General features: G+C 37.5%; 2 protein-coding genes across 4 annotated transcripts; one reads left to right on the top strand and one right to left on the bottom strand.

Moving 5' to 3' along the window:
* Window positions 1-1,392: 1,392 nt before the first annotated feature.
* On the top strand, window positions 1,393-6,717 carry LOC143846081 (putative mitochondrial adenine nucleotide transporter BTL3). 2 transcript variants are annotated; one of them, XM_077354493.1, is made up of 4 exons: window positions 1,393-1,939; window positions 4,206-4,509; window positions 5,106-5,556; window positions 6,474-6,717. In XM_077354493.1, the coding sequence occupies exons 1-4, from the start codon at window positions 1,494-1,496 to the stop codon at window positions 6,509-6,511; spliced, it is 1,239 nt and encodes a 412-aa protein (XP_077210608.1). In that variant the 5' UTR covers window positions 1,393-1,493; the 3' UTR covers window positions 6,512-6,717. The 2 variants fall into 2 exon arrangements, with proteins under 2 accessions (XP_077210608.1, XP_077210607.1); XM_077354492.1 differs by having other exon boundaries at window positions 1,394-1,939; window positions 5,106-5,579.
* A 1,271-nt stretch (window positions 6,718-7,988) lies between these two features.
* Window positions 7,989-25,978, bottom strand: LOC143846080 (CwfJ-like family protein / zinc finger (CCCH-type) family protein). 2 transcript variants are annotated; one of them, XM_077354490.1, is made up of 10 exons: window positions 25,822-25,978; window positions 25,468-25,741; window positions 23,115-23,242; window positions 22,425-22,546; window positions 21,169-21,286; window positions 17,946-18,364; window positions 17,069-17,402; window positions 14,635-14,731; window positions 9,905-10,050; window positions 7,989-8,332 (listed from the first exon to the last, which is right to left on the bottom strand). In XM_077354490.1, exons 1-10 carry the CDS (start codon window positions 25,894-25,896, stop codon window positions 8,204-8,206), a joined length of 1,842 nt encoding a protein of 613 aa, XP_077210605.1. In that variant the 5' UTR covers window positions 25,897-25,978; the 3' UTR covers window positions 7,989-8,203. The 2 variants fall into 2 exon arrangements, with proteins under 2 accessions (XP_077210605.1, XP_077210606.1); XM_077354491.1 differs by lacking the exons at window positions 22,425-22,546; window positions 23,115-23,242 and having other exon boundaries at window positions 21,169-21,272.
* Window positions 25,979-26,059: the final 81 nt, after the last annotated feature.

Below are 26,059 nucleotides of genomic sequence, written 5' to 3'. Positions count from 1 at the left end.
AGTTATATCTTTTTTTTAATGGCTTTAATCGGTTATATCTTAGAATTGAATATATTCTGCTATAATCCAAAAATATCCTTCATCAGCGACTAGAAAGAAAACATTTGAAGAACTCTCTCATTAAATCTGGAAAAAAAAAACTTGTAACATAACAAAATTGAAATAAAAGAACTTATTTGAATTAATCGAAATTGAACTCTCTCTCACACACACACATTAAATCCTAAAATCTGTTTGTCCATCACCAATTGCTAGTGGACGCGCTCCTTGGTCTTCATTTTTTTGAAATGGTGAGATTTAATTAGAAAGGCTCCCGACCGAGAAAGTCGAGGCAACAAAAGAGTACGTGAGGGCAATGAGAAAGAGCTGCATCAGAGATACATAACTCAATGGTGAAGAAAATCAAAGATCTCAAATGCTGATCTAGACACCTCCGAAGGGGCCAGTCTATCCTCCCCTCCATTTGCTGATCTTCTGTCATTGTGGTAATGGACTAAGTGACCCGTCACTCAATCAAGGATCTCATCAGTAAACCCTGAAAATCTCCAAGGGTGAGGGGTTTTCCCACTCAACCATCTAATAACATTGAAGGAATCTAACTCCACAATATGTTGTTCACGTCTCGTACCTTGGTCTCCATTTGTAGCTATGTGATTGTGTTTGCCAAATTATCACCAAAAACACATAATGAAAATACTTTGTTCAAAATTTTAACTATATAAAACAATAGCAGGACCTAGAAGACTCCATTTTTAATATCATGACACAAAAAAAAAATGTAGGATCAGCTGATCCAACCGACTAGATCCCAATTGAGTTAGGATTCAAATGAATCATGAAAAGTTAGATCTAATCCGATTTGGTTCTGCTGTTAGTCCTAATTGTGCCTGATATAACCCCATTTTTAGATTGATTATACGGGCGAACCCATTCTCATCCAATGATCCTAACCATCTAATCGATGTGCTTTTGGCCATTGAATGCTTCTATTAGCATAGTTTTTTACCATATCATCTTAAGTATGTTTTGAATCATGTGAAACCAAGGTAGGGCCCACAATTGTAGGATTCGCATTGGCGTAGAGATATATCTGCGCCCCTTTTCTTCCCTGGGACAGCCGCCTCTAGTATATTTATGACTACTCTCTTTCACTATAAGGGGATGTCCTAAGGAAGAAAAAGGGGAGAATATATCATTTCCCTTCACATTGGTTAAAATTGGGGTGATGCCATCTTAAGGAGTATTAGCAATTTAAAGGCACTCATCAAAAGTACATTCATCTAAATAAAAGAAGGAAAGTTATTGCACATGGAAATGGCAACCCCTCCTTTATATGTTCTTTGCCCAACCAGTATTTCCTTATCTTCTCATTTATGAAATACGAGGCTACAAATTCTCCTACCACACAAAATTCATTCACACACAACCAAACACAACAGCAACATGAACCTACACTACTCTTCTCTTTATACAAATCTCTGTCAAGTAGCACCATGCACCATTTTCTATCACCCACACCCACACCCACATTGCAGAAATATTTTCCAGACCTTTCCCTCCCGCCGGACCCTGAAACAAGGAATGATAGTTTGGAGAGTCCTCTTCTCATATCCGTTATCTCTTACGCAATTCTCCGATCGACCCATGTCGAGAAATCTCAGCTTGTTTCGACTCCGAACTTGATTTTTAAGATCAAGAAAGCCATTGCCGATGTCTTCGTCTCAAGAAGAGTATTGCAATTCAACAATAATGTACAATTTGTGTCTCTTAGAGCTCGTTTTGCCCGAATCAAGGAAAAAGATGAAGAAGAAGAAGAAGAGGATGGAGAAAGTATGTACAAAAGGAGAGCTCCAATAGCAAGAAACTCTAAAGGGAAGAGTTCTTGGAGTGACATGCCCAAGTTTCTTTTGGCTGGTGCTGTATCTACCATTGTTTCAAGGTCTCTCTCTAAACATATAGGCCATGTTTGGCCACCTTGAAAAAATATTTCATGGAATATTTGTGGCGCCAATTGTGTGACATGGTTGGAGAGGGAGACACTTGAGTGGGTGTGAGAGTGGGGGGAGCATGAAAAGCCCAAGAAAACAGGAAAAGAAAAAACCCAATTTGAAGTAGCTTATTGTTTCACTATTTTTTAGAGAATTCTTATGCGCTCTCCAGTCTCCACGCCCGACCTCACAAATCTCTAACCATTCCTCTTTCTCCGCTACTGTCACGATTGGGCCTACGAATATTTTGTGAAATAAGTTTTCATGGTTACCAAACACGCCCATGTTTGGAAATCATGAAAAATTATTCCATGGAACATTGGTTGCCCAATTGTAAAAGAGGAGTTAAGAAGAAGTGTGGGGAGAGACTTGAGAAGGCAAAGGTGGAGAGAGCATGAAAAATAAATAGTGAAAATAAAAACCCTACTTCAAATTGTCTTTTTTTTTCATGTTTTCAAGGGGGTTTTCATGCTCCCCTCATCCCCACCCTCTCAAGTCTCTCCCTCTCAGCCCATCTCTCACAACTAGCCTCACTAATATTCCATGGTATACTAAAATGCATATACTCACCCTCAACTTTTTGACATTTTCAACGATAATCTTGACTTTTCAAAGTCATCAACAACAACCCTTGACTTTTCACCGTCCATGAAGTAGACCCCCTGACTTTTCACCCTATAGTTCAAAATTCATTAAAGACACCCCCTAATAATTTCTTCATTCCCGTCCACCCCGTCACGTAACAAGCATTATTGAAAACTAAGGGGGTGTCACTTATGACTTCGAAAAGTCAGGGTTAAACTTGAGGGGATGTATTCATTATTGTAAGACATGCCCTAATGTATGAGAAGGGCAAAAAGCTTAGAGACAGAGCTATTTGAGGGGAGATGAGTGAGGAGCATGAGATGGGGTTCGAAAACATGGAAAACAAGATTCTTATTTTAAACTAGGATTTTTTGTCATTGTTTACCAACCCTGTCACATGCTTTCCTCACTGCCTTCTCCAATCGCCCCTCATGAGCCCCTCCACCCTTCTATCACCTTGGGTAAACAAATATTCCATTAATTTTTTACTCTCATGCACCCCATATGAAAATTGCTAAAATGAAAGTCACTTTTACAATCCTTAAAAGACACTTTTTTTTGTATGGCAAAGAATTTTATTAATAAAGAATGAAACCTGGGCCACCGGATGATCGAGTTGAACAAGAACAAGACAACCCAAGAGAGAAGGAACTAAAAAAATGCAAAACAATTCCTATCAAGGACGGAAATCGAAGATCTCCAATAACGCCTAGAAGCTTCTTCCTTGGCTAGCCGATCGGCCTCACTATTTGCCAACCTTCATAGGTGATGAAAGGAGATAGAGGATCATGCCACTTGGTCCAAAAATCTAATTGATCCAGTGAGCAAATCACCAAGGATGAGAGAGACTCCCTTGATACACAGCTCTGATCTCCACCTCATTTGGGTTTGCAATCCCTATGGGACCTGAGAAGGCCCAAACCGTTGTACCATCATGATCTTGCAAAAAACCACCTATTCCAAGTTTCCAACAGGCCTGTGGTTTTCCAGAATTGATCTGTCAAAATTCTACTTGAAATGGCTGCTACTAGGAGGATACCAAGCCTGTACAGTGACTAGCCTCCACTCATTGTAGTGCATCCCTCAGACCATCCACGCTGTAAGTCATATGCAGAGACAAATCAGAAGCTAAGAAGGGCTCTAACCCAAGAAATGGTCAAGGCTATCACCTTGATGTAGAGATAACGGGGTTGTCTTCACCAACCTAAAACACCTCTAGGATTTTTCTCCTTCCGCAGCAGTCCTCTCCTTTAAACACCCTTTAATTAATTATCTTTTCCTTGAAAGACACTGATTGGGATCTACTTGTGCCACATCAAATGATGTAAAGGGCAACTATAAGACCAGCCAAATGTCATTGAGAACACCTTGATCGGATGATTCTCGGACCTTGATCAAAAAGCTTCTCTTATCATTCTGCCAAGAAAAATCTTTGATTTTTTTTCTCTTGGTACTTTATTTTACGCATCTGATGTCCGCATCCAATGGGGACAAGACCATGGTCGGCCCTCGGTGATGTTATACAAGATCAACGGTCCTGATTTCACATAATTTTCACGGCTATCTGACAAAACTTGGACAAATACAATTGATCATTATCTTATATACATGTATGGGCCAACAAATATACAGGACGTGCGTGGCTCCATTGGAGAGAATAAAGCTCGAAAGCATCATCCAAGGCTCAAAACAGACATGGATAAATACGATTCAATTGATCTGGGCATCCGAAGGGCTGACCGGCTTTTGGAAGGGCAATGTCTTGAATCTATTTCGCATGATACCGTTCAAATCCATCAACTTCATCTGCTATGACATGTACTGCGATTGGCTCCAACGCGCCTGTGGAAAGAAAGAGATCACAAGTCATGATAGACTCATCGGCGGCGGAATCTCAGGAATTACAGCTACCGCTCTTTGTCTGCCACTCGATACAGTGAGATTTCTTTCATCACACACACACACGCACAAAATTGATATCAACGAGATAATTTGATCATTTATAAACACCTATGAGTCATAAAATTAGAAAGGGAAATGTTATTTCTACCCCAACAAAACGCTCCTTCCACCACTTTTCCTTTCCATTTGCCACGTCATTTCCTTTTCATGATAGATAGCTCAACAGAACATACCCTAAAATTGACTTGACTTTATTTCTACCCCCTTTGGTTTTGACTATTCCATAAAATAAAGTCATTTGTACGGCAAAATACAAGAAAAAGTGGTGGAAATTTCATTTCCCTTTTAAATTTTTTGAAAGCAGCTGATATTCTCACCTCCCTTTTTTATAGATGCACCCCACTTTTTTACACTTCTCACATAGGGGGCTGACAGTTTGTTTGGGAATTGTAGTGTGTGTGTATCAAAATAAGGGGATGCGTAAGATTAACTCAATTACAACATACACGTGGCCACATGTAGGGTGGGGCTTGCAAGCAAAAAAACCAAAAAGACAAAAAGAAAGAGAGAAAAAAGGTACAATAGTATTAGACATTTTAATGTATATAGAAAAATGATTGGAAATTGCAGATTCGAACGAGGCTGATTGCGCCAGGGGGAGAAGCCCTAGGTGGGGTGGTGGGTTGCTTCTTTCATATGGTACACAAAGAAGGGTTCCTCTCCCTATATAAGGGCATTTCTCCTGCCCTGATTAGCATAGGCCCCGCTAGCGCGATCTTCTATGGGGTTTATGACATGCTTAAGGCTTCCTATATTTCTAGTAACTTTAGTAATAGCAACAGCAACAAGAATGATAGCATGAGTGATGGTGGGAGTGAGAGGAAGGTAACTAATGGGGTTGAATTGGGTGTTGTAAGGACCCTGATATACGCTTCCATTGCTGGGGCATGTGCTGAAACTGTGACTTACCCGCTCGAAGTCATTCGTAGGCAGCTCCAACTTGAGCAAGCTACTAGAGTTGGTCTGGTTGCTGCATTCATCAAGCTGATAGAAAGAGATGGAGTTGGCTCCCTCTTTGCAGGTCTGGTTCCTAGCACATTTCAGGTTTGAGATTTTCCACCCATCCCTACCTTTTTGTTTCAAGAATACTAAGGCATTATTTTTGGGTTGCAGGAAATTTATTGAAAAAGTTTGGAAAGGAAAAATATTTCTAAAATTTCCCATCTTTTTACCCAAGAAAAAATACAACTTGAACCAATCTTATTCAATTTTTACTTAAGAGGTACCTTCGATTTATGATAATATCCTTCTAAATTAACCATAGTCATATCATTTCTCACTAAATTAGGGAAAGAAAAAAAAATTCCTTCCGATATGTTTTTCTTGCAATCCAAATAGTGTTTGTTTTAAAATTTTGAGAACGGATTGTCAGTCCAAAACTGATTATTGGACTCAAATTTACATTTAATTTTAATTACAACAATCAAGTTTGGAATCATGATCGTTTCTCAAAATCCAAAACAAACAAGGGTGGAGTAAAGTCCTCCATATTGTACAACCAAACAGGCTCATATAATGTCCGAGTGTAGCTGCATGTAATCAAGTTGCCGCCCTTGATATTTGATCCAACAACAAAGTAGCCATCGTTGGATAAAACACCAAGGGAGGCAAGTACATACTACATTTTTATAAAAAGAGCATTCTCATTGGTGGGATTGATAGGACCCATGCAAATACATGGTGAGTTTTCCCTATCAATCTATCATTGCAGGTAGTCCAAATCACTTCCCTAAGGATGGAAAGAGGATGTTCTTCAACATATTACATACCTTTCCTCTTTAAAAAAAAAAATCAACTATTTCCTGATCAAAATATCAACCCAACAACTGAATCCAACACAATAATCTTAATTCTAATTTAAAATTAGATATCAATCATCATCATCATTATTTTATTATTATTACTAATAATGCAATTGTTCTAATGGGGGTTTTACAGGTATTGCCATCTGCAGCTTTAAGCTATCTCTTCTATGATATGATGAAGTCAATTTTGAAAATTAATTGATTTTTCCTATGAATTCCTCATTGTAACTCTTGTTTGAAATCTTCTTTTAGACGAAGGATTCATTTTAACTTAGAGCAAGCAATGTGTAAAAGGGCTGTAAGCATGTTATTAAAGGAGGCTTGCTGTTAGTTCTTTTTCAAGAAGGTTTATATCAGAAACAGGAAAGATTCACTGAGATCTCATGCTCTGTAATCATGGTGACTGACTCTCACAATAATTGTGTATCTTGGTACCAAAGAAAAAACCAATAGATTTTAAGACATTTTTTAAATATTTTACTAATTCCAAACATAAACCAAAAATATTTAAAAAATTACATTCACCAGAGATTTTATGAGATGCAGCTTATACGTGTGTCTATTAATGTGATTTTTAGGCTATGAATCAACCTTTATCCTACATCGAAGAAACAGATTATATCTAAAATTGCAAAAGAAATATATAGGCAAATCCGAAGTTATTATATAATTATTTCATAATTTAAATGAGTGCCAAGAGGAAGACGCACCAGTGTCATGGATGTCCCTGACAACTTTCCCTGTCCTGCCATCTTTTCAAGGATGCATTTTTATGACAGAATTACCCCAATCTTTTAATAAAGTGACAAATGCACTTGTTTAGTTGGTAATATGAGAAGGGCTGTTCTTCACAACCTTAGACTTTGTGGTTTGGTTCAACTAACATGAGGATGATTTTTATTTTTTGGCTGAATAAGTATTTCTCCTGTTTGGATGCTTGTTATCTGGAAAAGAAAAAATGTGCATTTCACTTATGATGATCAATAATATATTAAACCAGTGGGGACTACATAGTGGGCCTAATGACAATCATTATACTAATCAGTGATCTCCTAGTGAGCCTTAGATAGAGGGCCCAATGGCCAAAAACTAATGGGCCCACATATATAGTAATGGGGCCTACCTAACGGTCTAATGACGAAAGTAATGAACCCCGCATGTATACTAATTAATTATCTCAAACCATAATCATATATTATTTCAAAATATTCAGCAATCCCTTTTTCATTCAGGATAGGTTTGATATTTCAAAAAAAAAAAAATGCAAAATTCTCATATTATGCTTGACTGAATGCCAATCTATATTGATCTAGTGTAATCTATAAGGCAGTTCATCCAGAAAATTAAATTGCAAACTTATCCAAAAGTTCTCCAATTAAATTCCTAAGTGCTTTTTTTTAAAGGTAAATTCCAAAGTGCTTTGTTTCAATCCAAAAATCCTCAGGTCGATTGCCAAAGCAAAGCCAATCTCTTTGAATTAGGTTTTGTACTAAAACATCCATTGATCTTAACCATAGTTTGAAAGAAGGGCTCCACAAAGCTGATGAACATAAGATCAGGCCAACATCTTATTTTAGATGTGCCTGTACTTTAGTTTTCCTTTGTTTGCATGCTTGGCTCTTTATTTGACGACTAAAAAGGCACACTATAATGCAAGAGACATACTTTTTACTGACTGAGAGCGAAGAATGAGAGACATTACAATCATCAGATACAGGTGATGAATGATAAAATTCATGCATGGGATACACCAACTAGTGAACATATGATGATCAACGTCTGACACTAAATTAGAGAATAGTTCCCAAACAATGTAACCATTCAAAAAAAAAAAGAGTTCCCAAACCATGTAATGGTGAAAAATCACCTGGTTGGATCGAATTCTTCAAATCGCTTCTTGAAATGTTCTGCCATCTGTGTTTCATCTTCTTTACTAAGCTTACAATTTCTCCAATCAGCTCTATCTGGTACGTTTAGCAGGCTTGCTAGAACCTGTAAAATGTTCCACATGAGCAAATAATTCCCATCTCAGAGGATTCATATTATCTAAAGAGTTTACTCATTCATTGCAAGGAAAAGATGAGATACAATGTTAATGCAAGTGGAGAGAAAGGACTGCATAAAAGACCATACATGATACTATTGAGAAATGAGAATACACTAGAACTGAAGATAAGATAAATGTTATTGCCATAGTTTTAGCCGAAATCCGAGATTTCGGCGTCAGTTTGGACCGACACCAAAATTACATGGAATCGGAAAAGTATAAGATTTCGGCGAAATTTCACCGAAGTGACATTTTGGAATTTCGCCGAAATTTTGGTTGGAATTTATCCATTTTTACAAAATCTCCACTGAAATCAATGAAATCTCCACCGAAATTTTAGAAATTTTGGTGGAAATTTTTTGAAAACCGAAATTTTATAGAATTTTTTACATGATTTCGGCCGAAACCAAAAGAAATCAGTTTTTGGTTGCGGCTGAAACCGACATTTAAATCCTTGGTTATTGCAAGTGGAGGGAAAGGACTGCAGAAAAGACCAAACATGAGTCTTGAGAATACACAAGAACTGCACCCCTCACACAACTAGTAAATGAATAATATATTTTAGTTTCAAAACAAAAAATGATACAAGGATGCCCAGTAAGGATGCCAGGGTTAGGACGGCCCTCTCCGTTCGCCCTGCATCTGAGACAGACCGCAGAGGGGGTGGCCACACCAGCCCTGTCGTGCTCCTGGGTATCCTGCTATAACTCCACTTACAATATTCACTAGTTTCATACATTTTAACGCCAAATGACCATAGTAAACTCCTCCACTTTCTCTTCACCCAACCCGGAAGATTTCGAATTGACAGCACAATAAATCATTCACATACTGTATCAAAAGCAGCACGTATTTCTTTCTTAAAATGTTAACGATTATCAATTAAGTATCTAAACTTGATTTCTGTAAGAGAGGGTTCTGTTTACAAAAAAAAACTACAAAAGAGTTACACAGTAGATCACAAAATTGGAGGAGATATGTAATGTAACCTAAGCCTAAGTTGCATTAAGAGAAGACCTGGCAGTACATGCAATCCAATTATGTCCATACACAATGTGGTGGAATTACATAAAGCAATATGAAACCCAAAAACAGTTCATCAAAAAAAATCCTTAAACATGAAGGAGGAAATGAGCCAAATTTGGCAAAACTGCTCTTTTCTAGAACAATCAATACGTGCACACTATAGTTCACAGACGGAAGAAAATAGGCTACTAATATTTGCACCGCCGCATTTTGATAATTGCACTAACCCACCTTGCCTTTTCTTTCTTAATTAGCCTATGATAGCTCTTTTGGAAATTGTCCCAAGCTTCAACAACTTATTAAATAGTGAAAGACAAGGTGGGTTAGTGCAATTATTAGAACATGGAAGTGCGTATATCAGTAACCTGAAAATATCATGGAAGAAGCATCACATATTACTCCAGCAAGATGAAGTAGTTAAGTGATAGATATTTTGCAAGTTACATACACATGGCAAATCATATTAGGTTAAGCGTGTTAGTATTAATTACCTCACGTCCAAACTGGACCGGGAATTTCTCTTTGTCCTCAACAGAATATGACAATATCGTACCCTCTGGGAGTTCCGCATAGAAGAAACTCGATTTCTCATCGAACTTTGACCTCAATAAGTTTCTACTTTCGCTAGAACGTCTGCCTGCCGCAAGAACAACCAAGAGAAACATAAGTTGCTTCATTTTAAAATAGAGACTGAAGTGTAACATTTGATGGAACAAGCTGTTGTAACATTTTAAATTAAAATTTCAGGTACCCTTTGTCATTATGAACCATTCTTAAGATTTTGATGGCTGTTATAGGAAAAACCTAGAAAGCAGCAATTTGGCAATCGGTCCAAAATTTAGGCTTTTCAAATAATTTGATTATTAGCAGCTAAAGAGAGTTGCACAGATGCTGGTTCCCTGGGTTTCTTATGATGCCTTATAAAGAAAAGCCTAAAGATGTAATACCTAGAAGCTTCCTGTATGCTTTTTTTTTAACGCAATTGGTCTAAAAGTTAGGCTTTTCAAATAATTTGATTATTAGCAGCTAAAGAGAGTTGCACAGATGCTGGTTCCCTGGGTTTCTTATGATGCCTTATCAAGAAAAGCCTAAAGATGTAATACCTAGAAGCTTCCTGTATGCTTTTTTTTTAACTGGGGTATTTGGCAAATTTTAAAAAACAATGAAACTTGGATATTTGTCGATCTCCTCATGGAAGCTTGTTGGGTACAAGTGGTCTCTAAGGTCAAATATAGAGTTGATGAAATGGTTGAGATACACAAAGCTCGCATGGTTGCTTAGGAACAGACAGGGCTCAGAACAGATTAGTAGAAAACCTTTTGATTGCCATTGTCTTCGAGTGTTCTAGATCATGTGGCTGTATTAGTCAGCATGTTTTTTTTTTTTTAATCGATGAAATTGTATTAACCCAGAAATGCATACAGGTAAAAGTGATTGCTTCCCGGGGAACAATCTCAACCCCAACACACACCCCACCCCTGAAAAAAAAAATCCCCAGAATGCAGCCACTTATATTAAAAAAAAGAGAGAACTATAAAAAAAATACAGACAAAAATCATGTCCATCTGGCAACTATCCAACCCGAAATCTGGAACCAAGTTACTGCATCCATAAACTCTCAACTTGAATAATCTGCACTTCCTCCTTATCCACTCCATTAATGTATGACCATTTGTGTTTCGGAAAATCCAACCAACCTGCCTACCCCGGGTTTCCTTTTACACGCCTATCAAATTCAATTTGATCCAGCAGGACGAGGTGGGGACCACCTCAGCGTCACTTTAGCTCTTATCTTTTTCTCAAAAATTATCACCTTCCAGTTTCTTAGAATTTCGGCAACACTTTAGGAAGCCACGTCTTTGCCACTCCTACTCCAATGAATGAGGTCAGCCTTGATATCTAGTGCAATTTTTCCGAAACCTCAATCCAAAAGAATGTTCTTAATGGAGCTTTGAAGAGGCCACAAAAATCCATAACTTTTAATGAAGCACATCCAAATGCGCTAAGAGAAAGGGCAATGTACCATTAAGTGTTCCAAGGATTATTCACTATGTTTGCAAAGCATACACACTAGCTATGAGGATTTTCCTTCATTTCAACCAGTCGAGTGTGTTTATCTTTTACTTTGCCACTGTCCAAGCAAATGCCACCACTGCCCACGATTTCTAAATGCTTGCATGCTCATAGAAGCCAACCTGTAAAACAAACGATCGAACCAGAGTGAGCTGATAGGGGCTGGGATCCGCACTCTACGATCCGATGAAGATGAGCAATAGCAAGAATAGTGACAAGAAAGGATGGAAAGACGACCTATTTCGTTATCCTTAAGGTTGCGCCTAAGCCTAAGCGACCACAAAATATCCCCCTTCTATGTAATCTCTTACTCTTGCCTCCCTATTAGATGCTAACAGGAATAGACTCCGAAATGCATGGCATAACAAGGGCTATCCTACCGATAGGTCTAACCAATATCTTGGCCCATCTCCCTCCAAACTCTAAACCTAACTAAGAGTTCATACAAGGACCCTAGACTCACAAATGGACCTCCACACATCCAAGCTTTTTCCTAAAGAAAGGTTTCTACTCGGGTTCCGTCTAGTCCTATACCTAGGAAGGTCCCGACTTAGGATCGTAAAATTCCACCACGCTTCCGCATCTGCCGTCCTCGATGACCCACTCCGCGGCGGCTTTCACTCAATCCTTTTTTTTTTTCAGGTAGCCCTTTCCACATGTCACTCCTTCCGCGGCGGCCCACTCTGTGGTAAGCTCACTCTAGTGGTTTTCATTATGGTCTTCTTACCAGGTAAGCCCTTTCCACGTAGTCCTCTCCACAGGTATCCAGACTCGAACACGTAATGAGGTGGCTGTTCTGATTCCAAATGTCAAGTACCTAACTAATACACCAAAAGTCCCAGGTGAGGAACCCATTAGGCTAAGCCCTTTAAACATGTCCATACGAGGCTGGGTTCCACCTAGTCATGTACCTAGGCAAGCCCCCACTTAGGATCGTAATCACCAATAACTTCGTGTCAGAGCATTTTTCTCTTCCCCAAATCTCAGAAACCAATTCCAAGTAGTTCATTGTTTCTCAATTTTATTTTTCCAACTCCCAGACCCTCATACTTCTTAGACCCTCTCATACTTGTTAGACCCTCATACTTCTTCGATCTACTTACCTTTTTCCAATTCATTAGGTGCCTTAGCTTTTTCTTCCTTCCCCTCCTTCCCATAGGAAGTCTCTTTGAAACTTTTCAATTTTTTGACGTTTTTTACAGCACTTTATAGAGTGACAAGGAATATACCGATAAGTTGGACAATGCTGCCTTTATCAATGTAATTCTTACTCCAAAAGATAGGTAGCGTTTCTTTCATGACGCAAGCCTCCTTTCCATTCTCCCCACGACGGGATCCCAAAGAGCGGCTTTGCGTACGTCGCACCCTAATGGGAGTCCGAGATAGGTGATCGGAAAGTCTTCTTCTTTACACCCAAGAATGGTTGTATATCTCCTCACTTCCACTTGTAGGCGTACAACAATGAGAATTCGAGATAGGTGATCGGAAATCTTCTTCTTTACACCCTAGAATGGTGCACATCCCCTCACACATGTTGCATCTTAATTCCTGCGCAACTGAGATTGTTGAGAAGGTAATCTTTAGGCCTAATACCATCTCAAACCATTTAAAGACTCTTTTTAGATCCCTCTCAAAGTCCTCCAAGAAGATAAGAGTGCCAACTGCAAATTGAAGATGTGACACCAATTGTGCATTTCTGCTTGGTTCCAAGCCTTTGATAAATCCCAAGGCCCAGGAACCTTATCCTTTTTCATGCTTTGAACCGATAGCCACACTTCTTCCTCCATGAACCCCCTCTCTAACCATTTACTCTACTCTAAGCTCATCCTCTTAAAAGAGATCCCTTCCAACAGCGATACCAACATGATACCAAGAATGCATTTTTCTATGTGGCTTTATCAAAGAGTGTATTTGCTTTTACCTCCATCACTTACAAAAGATGGTAATGTGCGTCAAGACTACTCCTTTATAAGGATTGAAGTGAAGTCCTGGACTATGGTCCAAAAAATCAGTGAAGTTATGTGGATATTGACCAGCCATTTTCTGACGACACTCTGTCTATACAGATCAAGACCAGAGTCATTGCTTTAATCCTCTATGTGGACAATAATATCAAAACATGACATGAAAGGAGCATAATTGAGATCAACCTCATCTCTAAAAGAACTTCAAAATGAAAGACCTAGAAGACTTCGAATACATCAAGCTTGGAAGTTACCAGATCGAAGCAGGGGTGTGTGTTGGCGCAATAGAGTAGAAAGTTACCCGATCACCAACACTACAAAATCCACACAGGTTAAGGAACTCCCTGATTTCTAATGCTACATGGGAAGTCACATAGTCTACCAAAAAAAAAATTTTAATTCAAAAAAATCTGCCAATGAAGCTAGCATAGGTTGAAAATAACAGAAGATGCTCATCTGACCATCAAGAGGTACTTCCCAACTATAATTTTATTGAGAATAAAATGAATTTTTTGGAGGTCTAGTACTGTTGAATAAAGCATATTTACTTGCTAAAAATGTTGGAATCACTAAAAGCTATAAATGTTGGAATCACTAAAAGCTGTCATAATAAACTGTTTCTGAGAAGCAGCATTGCATATGGAGTTCTCAACTAAATATCATACAATTTAAACTAGATTTAACTTGAAGATAGAACTAATAATAAATTTAAAATAGTATCTATAAGACTTGCATGTTCAAAATTATATTGCAAATACGGGCATAAGAATCAAAAAGCATTATAGTTAATTCGAAGAGAGTGGTATATATTTCAAACTTTATAGTTATTTTGGCCAACAGAAATATCCATGAAGCTTAAACTAGATTTAACTTGAAGATGGAACTAATAATAAATTTAAAATAGCATCTATAAGACTCGCATGTTCAAAATTATAATTGCAAATACGGGCATAAGAATCAAAAAGCATTATAGTTAATTCGAAGAGAGTGGTATATATTTCAAACTTTATAGTTATTTTGGCCAACAGAAATATCCATGAAGTATCCTAGTCCAAGTATTGGTATTGTGTCATGTTGGGCACAGTACGTTGGGCCTACACAAGTATCCAAAAAGCATAGCCCTCCAACCTCCATGGCATGAAATACATAGAAAAAAAAAGAGCCATTGCAGGGAAGAAACTAACTTGGATGAACAACTTCGAATTCAAATCCTGACTTTTTGGCGGCCAAAATAAAATGGCTACGAACATCAGAAGCCCTAGATATTGGAACGGGAATAGCCTGCACCAAAATACTAACTAATAAACAGAACAGTTGTAATTGATGAAAAAATAAAGCAACATCCATAAAATCCATAAAGTACCTTGTAATTGACGAAGTGTACACATACTCAAGAAGAAACATATTATGAAAATGCATGTAAGATGCAACCACAAGAATACGGTGCCAAATAATGAATATTCATTTTCTCGTAAAGCTAATACATTGATGTGGTTCAGATTGATTGGAATGAAAATTCAAATAAATTTCCAAACATGCTACCTTCATAAGTAAATTATTTTGACAGTTATCTCAACCATGCAACGATGTCTACATATTTTTAATACATAGAAATTTTTGGCATAGAAATATTTGGCAAATAAAGAAATGCTTCCAAGCACAAATGAAGACAACAAACACACAAAAATTAGTTTATGACACCACAAACTAGAAGAACCAACCAGGGGTAAAATATGTGAAACAAGAAAAACATATAAAACAAAGTACTTGCGGTTTGAACGTTGGACTCTTCACTACATCAGGCATATGAGTAAAGAATATTTTTTCGGTGTATCACTCGATTGTTGTAGAATGTATGCCCCACCCAAATCTCTTTGGGATCTTGTGATTGAAAGGTTTATAAGAAAATTATCATCATGGAAGAAAGGGATCTTGTCCTTGGGTGGGAGAATAGCCATAATCAAATTTGCATAAGAGAATCCTCCGGTCAATTAGTTGTCTGTGTTCTATTGGCCTGCAAGTGTTATCAAAAGAATGGACTGCTTACAAAAGAACATTATCTGGAAGACCGGAATGACAAAGAAGACTTCAAGATATACCCCCAATAAGTTGGTACATAGTGAGTAATCGTACAAAAGATGAGGTGTTGGGATCATGAGTAAGAGAAATGAATAAAGCTTTGCTAGGAAAATGACATGAATAAAGGTTTGCTAGGAAAATGGCTTGACGTTTTCGGGGAAGAGGATGCTCATGGAGAGTGATTATTGAGAGGAAGTATAGGGTGGGGTGGGGCAAGTAATCCTCTTTTGATCTAGTTTAACCAAAGTAAGTTGTAATCTCAAAAATTCCATATAATTGCATGAGGTAGGTTTAATTTCACTTGTGATATCCAAACCACAATCCCTCAAATCACACGATTTAGAAATTGCTATGATGTCCAAAAGAGATTCCACGTGCATGAATGGAGATCATAAATTTGTGACTATTTCATAGAAGATTCCACATACATGAATGATGATCAGAGATCTGCAACTACTTCTAGAGAATCTCACCCACAAGAACAGCAAAGAAACACTAGGCTTAATACATCGGGACACAAATACATGTCTGGAATCTGATATGGAATTAGAAGATCCAGACTTGTTCATCGGACAAATTGTCACAACCTTTTGAGCACACCATACAAATCAGACAGAATCCTACCACCGTTATTAGATATGACCTAACGAAAGAGGAACAAATTCACCCAAACATATCCATATACTAAGGGTGCAACTTGGGTCGGGTCGGGTCGAGTTGAGCTTTTGGTAAAATATGAATTGTAATCAACCCGAACCCAACCCGATTTAAGGAAAAATTTCAACCTGAATTCCCAAAAATCGACCCGAGTTGCACCCCACCATGCATACACAAACACATAAAGAGAAAACATCACTTGGGTTTTAGCACAATAAGGGAAAAGTCTAGACATGTTGTTCGATTAGCACAAGAATGATCTAAGGTTTCCAAGACTCTATATATCAAGGAAAGGAAAGAAAGGGTCTACGAGGAATGTGTGTATCAAAGTGATCAGTGCTCTGATACCATGTTAAGGAGTAAGAAGAAAAAAGAGATTGAAGGAAAGAAAAGGGGGATGAAGAGGAGAAAGACAGAGGGATGGAAGGAATGAAAGAAAAGTCATGTGGTTGAAACTTGAAAGTATGAGTCAATTGATGAATATTACATAAACACAACCCAGAAGTGGAAAATAAATAAGAAGATAAATATACGCTTACAGTTAAAATAATGACAAAAATAATATAAATAAACTTAAACGTGTATGTGTGGGTGTGTATACACTCCCTCTGTTTTGATAATGGCATTCTTCACTTCATGGAACACATTTATGATTGGGTGTTGATATCTTTCAAAGAATTTAGACAGCCTTAAACAACAAATTAGAGAAGTGTTAAGAGATGAGTATTCTTATTAAAACAAGGGATAGCCAATACCATTTTCCCTATATTCTCACAAGCACGCACGTGTGTGTGGCCTTCACATAAAACAAACAAATTTCCTGGGAAATCTAACTCAACGTAAAGAAAATAGGACTTGAGGCCCATGAGAATTCTTTTTTACCTGGAGATTAGCATGCATTGATAAACCGTGTTTAAAAAGCCATTCATAATAGACAACCGCCTTCCCCTGGTTTTTGAAGTACGTCTTAAGTGCACTTTTATATCTGTGCAACTCTGTCTCTGCCTCTGGGGCCAGAGAAAGGGTATTTGGGCAATGATCAACAGGTACAATCAGTACATGGTCTTCAACTAGAGGGCCCTTAGCCAGTGCGCAATAACAATTTTCTCCTATGCTTAATATAAGATGCGACTCCACATTGGGGCTTGACAAGCAGAACCAACAATGTTTTCTCTGAGATCCATCTGTCGCCGAAGTATCGCCACCAATCTTGGACCTGAAACTCAATTGCAAAAGTGATAATTGGTAAAATGGATGCAGAATCCCAGCAGGCTTCACAAAAATATTCACCTGGAGGGGATACCAAAGCCAAATATATCAACTGGAATAGATTAGCAAAAAATTGACACCATATCATGCTAGATGGCCCACCAATAGCCAGGAAGACATATAGAACCAAGGTTTTAAATTTCAGTTTTGGTGTCGGTTTCGGCCACCACCTAAATCAAAATATTTATGTTTCAGTAGAAATTTCGGATGAAATCATGTAAAATTAGGTTAAATTTTCTGTATTTTTAAAATTTCCATGGAAATGTCTACAATTTCAGTGGAAATTTTGTAAATAAGGGTGAAAAACGAAATTTGAATTTCAGTAGAAATTTTGGAATTTTGGTGAAATCATGTAAAAATCCGATTCATGGTGTATTTTATTTCGACCTTGGCTGAAACCAAAATATTTTGGAGGAAATTTCGGATTTCAGGCAAAATTTAAAACTATGCATAGATGATAGAACATGATCCATGATGACGCAGAACCTACCTGGTTCTTTTCTGAGAAAGGCCATCACCTTCCTCCCCGTGCTGAAAGCTACAAGCAGAACCCCGTTCACATTTTCCTTTGTTAATGAAATCAAAACAGCCACCTTTCAAATATTGCTCCCTTGCATCTATGTCATGCCGAAAGTTACACTTCTCCTCTCGAGAACAAGACCCCGTTGATGTAAACTTGAAACAAAGCCTTTCACCATCTCCATTTCCCTTCCTCTGACGCTTTGATACATCAAAACGCCAATACTGTTCATCAGAAGTGCTATTACTAATCCGCTTTGTCGCTCCTGTATTATTATCTGTTTTCTCGGAAACAGTGTATGGAGATAAGGTAGTGTTTGGTGGTTTCATACATAACTCCGCAGCTGGCATGGTAGATGCTGGAGTAGGAGAAATCGCATGAATAAATTTCTGGGATGCATGTATAATTTACAGAGAGTTATAAAATGCCTATAAGCTAATCTCAAATAAATACAGAAATACACTAATATTTAAATGCTTTAGTTCATGTATACATAACTCCGCAGCTGGCATGGTAGATGCTGGAGTAGGAGAAATCGCATGAATAAATTTCTGGGATGCATGTATAATTTACAGAGAGTTATAAAATGCCTATAAGCTAATCTCAAATAAATACAGAAATACACTAATATTTAAATGCTTTAGTTCATGTATAGAAAAAAAACATAATGAAAATCAATTGGAAATCAGAATGAATCTGAGAATGAAAAAAACATAATGAAAATCAATTGGAAATCAGAATGAATCTGAGAATGACAGCAATGGTCCAAAAGCCCTAATAGAGTAAAAGTATATTTTTTTCAGATAAGAGTAACTTAAAAAATCCTGTAGTGTGATCTCTGAGTGTGGTTTGCTTCTGTTAATTCTTATTTATAGATAGAGCCATACAGGTTCAAGGTCACTTTAGTGTTGTAGAAAAAGAAAAGGATGGCAAATGCAGAGGCTCTAGTAAACCAAGAAAATGCAATCATTCTAAAGAAGCATAAGAATATATAATGCATAGCTCACTAGCATCCACTATCCACATAACAATTCATATGAATAACCAAACTGAGCCAAACTTGTTCGAAGTAATCCAACTGTGTTTCAGAAGCCTAAGAAAGTGAAATGAAACAAACACATCTAAGCTATGTACAGTTTCCTTTTCAGATATATATAGGAATGGTTTAATGTATTGATAGTTGCGGTGGTGTTATTTAACCCTCGGCAAGATGGAATTGGTCCTTAGTGGTCCAACAATGATGGTAAGCATACATCAAGCAAGGTGAGGTACAAATGAGAGATTACCATGGGTCCAATAATGTACCTACCAGAGAGTGTATAGAATGGGAAGGAAAAAAACATCTGGGTGTGCGTAGCAAGGAGAGAAGAAAAAGGATCTAAATTCTAAAACAACAAGAACATCCTTAAACCAATTAGAACAGGTCTGCACACTGCCTAAACTGGTTGTTAGCCTTTCTTAGCAAAGCCTTCCATGATGAATAAAGATCCCAGCCACTGAGGGATGCACCTAAGGGACAACAGGAATGATCTGAGAAGAGCCTCTTGGATGTCGTAAAATTTTCCAGTTTTAAATGGCTAATTGATCTGTTTTGTCTTTGCATCCTTTAGATATTTATAGAGGTTACCAATGGCCATGCGGGGTAGGTTAAGGTTGAGGGTTGCCATGTGGCAATTCTCTGATGAGCCAGACAAATCTATCAGTGATGGATGTTAATGTCAAAGGCTCCAAATGTGTAGGGTAGACCCGCAAAAACAGCCCCACAAGCTCTTAAGAGGAACCATGGGGACATCCTATGATGTCGGCAAAGGGTTGTAGGTAGCTTGAATTTTCCATGATATTTTAAAATATTCTACACATTTTTTAGTTTCTCAAAATTTTGCAAATTATTCATTATATTGATGAATAATTCACGAATATAAGAATCATTCCAAAACCACCTATTATAGCATTCTAAGAAAACTTTTATAGAAATTCTCAGCAAAAATGTTTTATTGTTAGAGTCTTCTTAATTGGAATTTTCCTAATACGATCCAAGATTTGTTTTGGACTTGGAAGATAACAAGTATTGGCTCTCTCAGTCGAATACTATGGCATCTCACACCGTTTGCTGTCATTTGGAGTACTCGGATGGTGAGGAATTCCTGCAGTTTTATGGTAGAGACTCATTGCTTGGTTAGGAAAATTAGGTTCACAATGGTTTCTTCGGCTCTTCAACATCAATCTTTCTTCGACGACTTGGCGGACAACGTAATTAGAAATTGGAACACGATTTTTAGAGGTAGCGCTTCCAAATAAAAGTGGCAACAAAATCAATGTCGATGGTTGCTCTTTTAGCAACCCAGGCATGGCAGATTTTGGAGGCATTTTTAGGAACTCTTCGGGCGACATCATCTAATCCTTTGTTCGCCCTATTGGCATTACGGACTCCACAGAAGCAGAGGTCCGTGCTCTCCACTGTGGTTTGACCATCTTCATGAACCAGATGAAGGGCAATCTGGAAGTGGAAAGTGATTCTTCTAACAACGTTTTCTGGGCGAAAGGGATTAGCATCAGTCAGTGGAGAGTGGCAATTTCATTGATGAGAGGAGTTTTCGTGTTTTCTCTTATTCCTAGAAGTGCCAACAATTTGGCTGATCTCCTTGCCAAATCAGGAGCTTTGAGTGACTCGTCCCCTAGGACGAAGTGCACTTGTAATCCCATCTTTTTATAAATGGTATCTTTTTCAAAAACAAAATGAGTCTTCTGTTGAAACAAAACGACAAATTATCCCTCAAACATGTTTTATTGTTTTATTGTTGGAGACTTTTCATTAAAAAAATTTGTTGGAGACTTTAACACAAACATGCTCAAAAAACATTTTTAAATAGGCTTTAAGCAAATCAGGAGCTTTAAGCAAAACGACAAATTGTCCCTCAAGCCCTCTACTCAAACCATTACTCATATATGTCCAACTAAAATAACATTTTGATAAAAGAAAAGACTGACTTAATTAAAAAAATAATAAGTCACCCTAAGGTTAGTTAAGGATAGGTGGGCCATGGCTCACACATGCATCATACTCTCAAACTAGTTTATATACATCTAGCTCTGCTCAATAGCATGTTGTATCAAAACACAAGCACAATTTCAAGATGCTTGTAATGACAAAACAAACTCTCAGCAATATTAACTGTGATAAACAAAACCAGACCTGTTTATCCTTGTTTCCGACAGGCGCAAGACCTAGAAACCGCGTGACATGCACAGCTCCATCATTAGAGTAGGGTTCACGTGCATAAAATACTCCTTTGGTCCCTGCAATGTGGTAGCTATCCACAAAAGATAACCATCATACTCATAATAATAAAAATTAGGACCTAGAAAACAATATTTCATGTTAAATAGCACATCGGCTCTAAACATGAAATATGTAAAGCATAACCATATCAACAAATCAATGACAACTGAAGTCATTCAGAAAGAAGAAGAGCAAGGAAACACGCCGTAAAATAACAAAGGAGAGGAGAATTTAAGGCTTTGGAAAAAGTTGAATGCAACTGAAATTGAAGCAACACCGGTTAAAAGGATAATGTTCGTTGAAATTTAAGGCTTTAATAGTCAACTTCTTAGCACAACCTCAAGGAAGTATTGCCGATTGATGAACTTATCTTCTTGGAAGATAGAGAAGCGTGATAAACAACCAATGGGGGGCACCCTATCATCCCATTTAATGCGTGATAAAGAACTCCTCATTATACCAATATGTATCTAATATTCTTTGACTTTTGATCCCATTTAATGCACATTGGTGATTTACAACCAATGGGGGGCACCCTATCATCCCATTATACTAATATGTAAGACATAATTACATTTGCATGAATTGCATGTGAAATGTGGAGTGAGTATTATCTATAAATTTTTATATGAATTACATAGTAAATGTGATATGTAATAAAATATCGGACAAGCATGCAACGCATGTCACTAGGTGTCCAATGTTGTTAAACCATTATAGATGGTTTTTTCTTATGTGATGGTTTTTTAGTGGGTAATTGTACATATCCCGGCACTTCATGAATCTTCATGTTACACGAAATTTGCATATGTTTTGAAAAAAATGTCCATTTGCATATGTTTTGAAACAATATCCATTTTGCATATGTTTCCATACGCTTCCATAAATTTACACGAAATTTCCATTTCCAGCACGACTGAACGCATCCAAAACCAAAACCATCGGTAAAACAGAGTTGGAGGCCTAGATTGAAAAATGGAGAAGCAGATCTTAGTTTTAAGATAAGCAAAGAATAGAATGAAGGAAATAGTGATAGTTCACAATTAGGCAATTAATAACGTTATTCTCACAAAAATGATAATAGTACCCACTCCCAAGAGAGAAGACCAGTTTAGTTCTGCATACAGTGTCCGACACTTGCAATTAAATGAACTCCAGTCATCACTTACCGGGGCTTGATCTCTGCAGCCAACTGTGATATGACAGGATCACTCCCTGAAGGGTTTGAAACTCCTGGTGGAGCATCAGAAGTATCAGCTCTATTTAAGATCTCACTTGGCCATTCATTAGTGATAGCTTGTCAAGGAAGTCAAAACAAGCTGAAAAATAGAACCAATACCAAGCCAAGAGCAATGTCACAAATATCTCTGATATTTTCAAAATATCGCGTTTTTATTGCGACAATTTGATAAAACGATAAAAATCCCTAAATAATCCAGAGATTTTAAAAATATAGGGATATTTTCACTTTTTATCATAAAATATCGCAATAATATCACGATATTATCCTGATATTTTTTACGATATTTCTATTTTATATTTTTTCTTAAATTTTATATTTTATATATTTTTTAAATAATTTTATTTTTTATTGTTTTTTTATATAAACCCAAAAAAATAAAAAAGTAAAAAAAATATATCCCGAGATTTTTCCTTGCCGAGAGATTCCCGAGAATGATATTTGTGACATAGGCCAAGAGTAACGGGCGTCAGCTACTATAACAAGCCAAGTGAATATAAAGCACCTCAAGTCATGTTGTCAACTACTAACCACAGTTCCACAGTGATCAGGATTATAGTCGATGAGAAGACTTTAACAATTTAAAAGAAATATATAAAATCAATTAATGAGGATATGTTAGAAATAGGTCAACTATTCCAGGCTCCTCAGCTAAAGCTCGCAATGCATCGATGTCATCTTCACAATATACTCCTATTGGCTGATCATCCGAAGAATGCCTTCCAGATAAGTACGCTATCGACAACCCTACAAAAGAATTTGTGGCTAAAGTTGTTTACAAGATTAATAGAAAACTACTTGTGAAAGGATTAGATCAAACTCACTAACATCTTTCATACAAGTAGCCTACTATTTACGCCGGGAGTTTAAGTCATTTACAAACTACTTGTGAACATACCAATGCAAATGTAGTAAGTTTGAGTTGAAGTCCAAAATCCAAAATAAGGGAAGGCCTACAGCACCTTAAGCAACAAAATTTACAAAGCAATCTTCTGCCTCTACTTCAAAAATCATCTCAATATGAAGTATAATATGATATTAGCAGAAAAAAAAATAAGATCTAGCCATGCAAAACATACAAAGATTTCAATATAGATTAAGAGGACACACTTTCCTGTAATTATAGTTTTAAATTTACACGAAACAACCAAAATGTTTACATTTCCACCCCACCAAAATTGAAACAACCGAAATACATAAGCCAAAATCCTAACTGTAATAGTGATATACTATGAAAATGTGGCGCTTCCATTATGTATAATATTCATATGAATTACATCTTCATATAATGACGATATCTTTGCCCAAAAGAGAAAGTGGCCCCAAATGGAATGTGGTCCAAATATAAAAACTCCTCAGGGCAGGATCACATCAGTCTATAATCATATTGTTGCAATAGAAAATAATGATGGATGGTTCCACATTTTTTAAATGACAAGTGAGCAACATTGATGTAAGCAAGGCTCTGAAAGTTTGAAGTGGCAATGATTTAATATGTGACAGGAGTCACGGGATAGAGGATATAAGATAGGGTGGACACCAAGGATGGGGCAATCGGATTGATAAAAATAAGGATTTTGCCATGGAACATTGGGTGCAAGATTAGAATTTAGAATGAAGAGGTTCCAGAGAATGTTGGATTGGTACGGAAAAAAGTATGGAGTGTTTGCATTGGAGCATTGAGTGCAAGATTAGAATCGAGGACGACAAGGTTCCAGGGAATGCTGGTATCCTGGAAAATTGCACTAGTTTACGGGTAAGGTCATGTTGGCTAGATGAATGTGACCAATTTGCTATTTGTTTTTCTATTGGCTATCACTAGATTGTTGGCTTCATTTGTAAATAATTGATCAGGATCAGATGGTATTTTTTTAAGTGGTGCTGAAGATAGGGTAAAATTACTTGTGTTTTTTTCTTAATGGCTGCTAATTTCATTCAAAATAAAAAGACCAAAGTGGTCGATACACGGTAATAAAAACAAATTAAAACAAAAAGAAAAGACACAATAATATGAAAGAGAGAAACAAAGGAAATAAATCAAAGGGGGGAGGGAATCAAACAAGGCTAGAGCTTCCTTGGACACTCCCTCCCTAGCAAGACTATCAGCCGCCCCATTGGCGGATATCCGCACATGCTTAAAGACAATAGAGGAAGACCCCACCCAATCATGCATTTCATCGAATAGGCGATCGAATCTCCAAGGAAGCTTGTGAGAGCCACTAAAACAATGGATTGTGTTTAGAGAGTCCCCTTCAACCACCACCGAGTCCAGGCAATCTTTATCTGATAGCTTTAGTTTAGACCTTGGTGAGCTGTGCACACCTCAAGTTACTTGCGCACTTGAAAAGAAGTTTCACATAATTAAGATTTAAGAGACAGAGGGAGAGCTCAGGGTGATCTACTTGGAGTTTAAGGGTGTCTGGTTAATCCAAAAATGATGATGTGGCCAGCAAATGGAAGGCAGTGTTGCATAACACAAACAAAGCAATGCTGATGTGGCCAGCAAATGGAAGGCAGTGTTGCATAACACAAACAAAGCAATGTTATTGGGCACTTGACCAAAGAGGGAGTTCCTAATTGGAAACAAGTTGAGTGTAGTGCTATGATAGAAACTCCTAAAAGATACTATTCATTGGTATTATCCACTGAGTTGGGGACGGGGGCATCCAGTTTAGAGTGTGTTTAGTCAGTTTAGATTGTGTTTAGCCAGTCTCCCAACATCCCAAGTCTCACTTAACACAAACAAAACAATGTTTTTGGGAACTTGACCAAAGAGGGAGTTCCTAATTGGAAACAAGTTGCTATGATAGAAACTCTAAAAAGATATTATCCATTGGTGAGTTTCGCTCCCATGGGACATGAAAAAAATTCAAACCCAGTTCTTAATTTCCAAAGATCAATAATAAAAAAATTAGGAAAAAAGAGTAAATTAAAGCAAAAAAATTTCAAAGAGGGAGTAATTTGTAAAATACCCAGAAGGGGGAACTTGCCACTCCCTTTCAACCAGAACAAATTGTGGCATATCTTCAAACCATCTGTCTTGAAACCGAGATTGGAAGGATCCTTTGAAGCCACGGATAGAATCTTAAAGGCTCCGATGCCATAATCGCCGATAAAATAAGTCGGGAGAGGGATGGAAGATGGACCGTCGATGTAGTCAGAAATCTCTTCAAGACGATCAGGAGAGTCTGAGAAGAACTGGCCCACGCAGAGAAGGGCGTCGAAAGGACCGTTGGATTTGTTTACCTAAAAATATTTGAATGTGAGAAAAGAGAGAGAGAGAGAGAGAGAGAGAGAGAGAGAGGGAGAGAGAGAGAGAGAGAGACCGTTGAGACTCGCTTGAAGAGGAGGTTGAGGCGACCCAGAACGTCACCGCAGAGTAGAATCCTTGGCGGAGCCATGGGATACTGAAATGTGAGAGCCCTCGATTTTTACTGTTTGAGTCTTTGAAGACAATAGTCACATACGCTTTCTTCTTTTTGTTTTGCAGAAGAGGTCTTCTACTTTGCTTTATTTTATTTGCAAAAATATACTTCTAGTTTCACAATTTGCAAATAGGGTCAT

This window comes from Tasmannia lanceolata, unplaced genomic scaffold (assembly GCF_043159265.1).
Source record: "Tasmannia lanceolata isolate RefF3 unplaced genomic scaffold, GAP_Taslan_0.1 ptg000015l, whole genome shotgun sequence".
NCBI classification, from domain to species: Eukaryota; Viridiplantae; Streptophyta; class Magnoliopsida; order Canellales; family Winteraceae; genus Tasmannia; species Tasmannia lanceolata.
Note: the sequence above shows the minus strand (reverse complement) of the source record. Positions and strands in the feature narration are given on the sequence as shown.

Excerpts from the sequence above, each read along its gene's own strand:
- LOC143846081 (XM_077354492.1), top strand. The coding sequence starts at position 1,494 with ATGCACCATTTTCTATCACCCACACCCACACCCACATTGCAGAAATAT. Across the intron at positions 1,940-4,205 it reads GTATCTACCATTGTTTCAAG|GACGTGCGTGGCTCCATTGG; the intron begins GTCTCTCTCTAA and ends ACAAATATACAG. Across the intron at positions 5,580-6,473 it reads TGGTTCCTAGCACATTTCAG|GTATTGCCATCTGCAGCTTT; the intron begins GTTTGAGATTTT and ends GGGGTTTTACAG.
- LOC143846080 (XM_077354490.1), bottom strand. The coding sequence starts at position 25,896 with ATGGCTCCGCCAAGGATTCTACTCTGCGGTGACGTTCTGGGTCGCCTC. Across the intron at positions 25,742-25,821 it reads TCTTCAAGCGAGTCTCAACG|GTAAACAAATCCAACGGTCC; the intron begins GTCTCTCTCTCT and ends AAATATTTTTAG. Across the intron at positions 10,051-14,634 it reads ATTCGAAGTTGTTCATCCAA|GCAGACGTTCTAGCGAAAGT; the intron begins GTTAGTTTCTTC and ends TTCTTGCGGCAG.